The following is a 3,853-nucleotide window of genomic DNA, read 5'->3' as shown; positions in this document are numbered from 1 at the left end:
AACTCATTTTTTTTGGTTGATTTTTCTTTGTTAAATGGCATTTAAATATATAAAATAAATATCAAAAATATAAATCTTTGTTTTACTATGGTTGCAAATATCAAAAAATTTCTATATGTGACACGGCACCAGAGTTAAGTTAGGGTTTTTCAAAATGCTGACATGCTGAGCTCAAAAGGTTTGCCATCACTGATATAGGATATATATATTTGATTGATTTCAGAGAGGAAGGGAGAGGGAGAGAGATAGAAACATCAATGATGACAGAGAATCATTGACTGACTGCCTCCTGCACACCCCCTACTGGGGATCAAGCCTGCAACCCAGGCATGTGCCCTGACTGGGAATTGAACCCTAACTTCCTAGTTCCTAGATTGATGTTCAACCACTGAGCCACATCGGCTGGGCAGCAACCTAATCTATACTAATAAAAGGATAATATGCTAATTAGACCGGATGTCATTCTGGGCAAAGCCATGGTGGCGGGGCTGAGGCAGAGGCAGTTAGGGGCAATCAGGCCAGCAGGGGAGAGCAGTTAGGCAGTTAGGGGGATCAGGCCGGCAGGGGAGCAGTTGAGGGCATCAGGAAGGCAGGTGGAGTGGTCAGGGGTGATCAGGCAGGCAGGCAGGCAGGCAGGCAAGGGGTTAGGAGCCAGTGGTCCCCGATTACGATAGGGATGTCTGACTGCTGGTTTAGGCCTGATCCCACAACGGCAGTTGGACATCTCCTGAGGGGTCCCGGATTGGAGAGGATGCAGGCCGGGCTGAAGGACCCACCCCCCTGTGCACGAATTTCATGCACCGGCCCTCTAGTATTTTAATAAAAGCCCAGGGAAAGTGAAAAAACATAAAAGAAAAAAATCAATGAAAATGGGAGAGCATAAAGAGTACAAATTTTAGTTTTAGAACTTGAAACTATTGCTTTATGTGATTTAATTTACTGTAACATTTAATTTAAATAGTTTCATTAATTACCTCCTTTAGCAGTTTTGTGTCAAGTAAAACATTACTTGCTGCCTGGCCAGTGTGGCTCAGTGGTTGAGCACTGACCTGTGAACCAGGATATCAGGGTTCGATTCCTGGTCAGGGCACATGCTTGGGTTACAGGCTTGATCCCCAGTAGGGTATGTGCAGGAGGCAGCCTATTAATGATTCTCTGTCATCATTGATGTTTCTATCTCTCTCTCCCTTTCCCTTCCTCTCTGAAATCAATAAAAACATATTAAAACAAAACAAAACATTACTTGTTAATTATAGACTTAAAGGAAGGATAAATGAATCCCTATTAGATATATTTTTCTTTATAAATCCCACAATTTCAATTCATAAAACCTCAAACTTTGTTTCTACTCTTCCCAAAGTATTTTGTTACTAGTTAATAAAACTTAATGAACTTTGCTAATGATAACAACATATAAAAGCCCATTTGATAATTTTCCCATTGGCACATGGTGTACAGTCATAGCTGATCCCTGCAATCCAGGGAAGGGGGAAGGGATGCTGGAACACCTGTATTTCTCCAAGTCCTCCCCTCATAACCAGACCAGGGCCAGGGGATGACTGGTTGGTACCAAAGGTGCATAAAACAGAAAGAAAAGGGATTCTACTGGTAAGAGCTTAGGAAGACTGAAAGGAGAAATTACTCTGGCCATCTCTTGCTCCAGCTGTAGCCTTCGGTTGACCTTCTGCTGGTAGGTCTTGATGACATTTTCCACGTGCTGTTCCATGAAGAACTTGAATGCATAGGGTGAGTAGCTCTTGATTCGAGACTCTCTTTTTTCCTCATCATGGCTATTTTTGCGAACTGGAACAGGAGAGGTCTGGATCAGCTTCTTATCCTTCCCAGCTCGGTCTGCCTTGGCACCTTTGTGGCCCCTGTTGGGGGGCTCAGAGGGGGTACCCCACAGCCGCTGCTCCACCCCCGCACACAGGCAGTCCATGTCCACCTGCTCGACAGCACCCCGCAGCAGGTGCTTGGGGTAGGGTGGGGGCGGGCACCTCACGTCCACATCCCGAGGGTAGGGGCCCACACCCACCAAGGGTGGAGGTTGCTCGTCAGTGGAACCGGGCCCCTCAGGCCCTGGAGTGGGCGCGGGCACCCAAGCTGGATGGGAGGGCCCCACAGCCGTCTGTGGCTCCGGCCGGAGCACACGAACGCTCTTCACTGGGTGCAGAATGTGGGCCGCTGTCACTGCTGTGATGGTGTTGGGGGAAGCCGCGGCCACAGGCTGCTGGTGGTTGCTGAAGGAGCTGCTTCTGCTGGGCACAGAGCCCTCCAGCCCTAGCGCCTGCTTTTGCATAGAGTCTCGCCGGGCCAGCGTGGGCACCGGCCACGACTGGACGGGGGTGCTGCTGGCCTCGTACAGGTCCACATTGAGGCTGTTCCTGGAGGGGGCCAGCAGGCTCTGCGGGGGTGCCATCACATGCACCTGCGGGGCCTGTTTGTGGTGTGGATGCGACATGTATAAACCTGCTGTGGCCCCCACCACTGGGAAGGGGTGGCCGGCCCCTGGCTGCCCAGCCGGGCCCTTGGCAGCCAGACTGGCATACCCTGCAGTGTCCGGTGGCACCTTGTTCTGAAAGGAAGGACTGCGCTGGACGCCGTAGCCCAGGGGTGCCCCGGGCACCACCAGGTGTGGCCTGTAGTGTGGGCTCTGCAGCAGGACGCCTTGGCCCTCAGGCCCGGCCACAGGGAAGTTCATCCCGGCAGTCTCCAAACTTGCAGAGTAGCCCTTGGACTGGTGCTGGAGGCCACCAAGCGTGCTGTGGGGACTGACACTGGCAAAGAGAAAGTCCATGTACTGTCGGGGCACCTCCTCCAGCACACCACTACTCTCGTAGGCCCCGCTCATCGAATGGTAGGGGGGGAAGGGATCTCCCCCTCCTTCAAAGCTTGGCCTCCGTGGCACAGAGGTGGATGCCAAGCCTTTTCCTGCAGAGGAAAGAAAGAACAGAAGTGGCATTAGAGAGGTCTGTCCAGCGGCTTCTGGCACTTTCAGGCTCTTCCATGAATGAAGGCACTTGGACAAGGCCGAACTAGGCTGGGGCAGATCCAGGCTGCCCCTGAATCAAAGGTCTGCCTTGCCCACAGAGAGCCCTCACAGGAACCCCTGGCAAAGCCAAGACCCTCCACAGCCACCACATCAGGCAGAAGTTATAGCGAAACACTGCTGTTTCCTGTACCACTGAATAAATACCAAAGGCCAATGCAGAAGAAAATCCCCATAGAGCATGGCCCTGGGTCGGTTCCCTGGAAGCTGTGCTCTGAGACAAGACCAGAGAGGCTAAGCACCTTGATATGGACAGCCAGCAGGGCACTGTGTAAGGAAACTCATTCTGTCAAGAAGAAAACACAGTTTGTGTCCTCTTAACAGCAAAGATACAGCTTACAAAGCCTGTACAATTATCACTCTACAAAATAGGGGAAACTCCTTTGCTAAATATCATGAGTCCCTATCACACTCAGGGGTCTCAGGCACCAGAAAACTGTCCCATCTGCTCCATCCTGGAAGAGGACTATCACTGACAGCCAGAGAAGCTGTTTGCTCCAAAGTGTCTGCTCTGGAGCCTCTGGCCTCCCCAGCACCACCACCCTCTGCCACTGGGCAGCAGCTCTCACAGTATGAGAAACAGTGTTTTAGAATCAATGAAATAAGCCTCCCTTTTGAAAGACCCCTCCACAGGCCTAAGAGAAAGTAAAAAGAACATTTTTATTCTCACTCTGCCTAATTTTAATACCCAATGACTTTTTTAATCTTTTATAAAACAAAACAAGTACTCCCCCCTCCCCCCATAGGAAGTACCACAGGTTATTTCAGATGGGAGGCACCCAGGTAGTTCCCATGATCTACTGC

The 3,853-nt window shown here is 50.7% G+C and overlaps 1 protein-coding gene across 4 annotated transcripts in view; it reads right to left on the bottom strand.

Annotated features, from left to right (window-relative positions):
* LATS2 (large tumor suppressor kinase 2) overlaps positions 1–3,853 on the bottom strand; it is a 64,125-nt gene that overhangs the window by 12,279 nt on the left and 47,993 nt on the right. For all 4 annotated transcript variants that reach the window (XM_005879995.2, XM_005879992.2, XM_005879993.2 and 1 more), the window contains exon 4: positions 1,643–2,931. In XM_005879995.2, coding sequence (XP_005880057.1) covers positions 1,643–2,931 — 1,289 coding nt within the window. The remainder of the gene's footprint in view (positions 1–1,642; positions 2,932–3,853) is intronic.

Source organism: Myotis brandtii, unplaced genomic scaffold, assembly GCF_000412655.1.
Source record: "Myotis brandtii unplaced genomic scaffold, ASM41265v1 scaffold62, whole genome shotgun sequence".
Lineage (NCBI taxonomy): Eukaryota > Metazoa > Chordata > Mammalia > Chiroptera > Vespertilionidae > Myotis > Myotis brandtii.
This window is presented reverse-complemented; position numbering and strand designations above follow the sequence as displayed.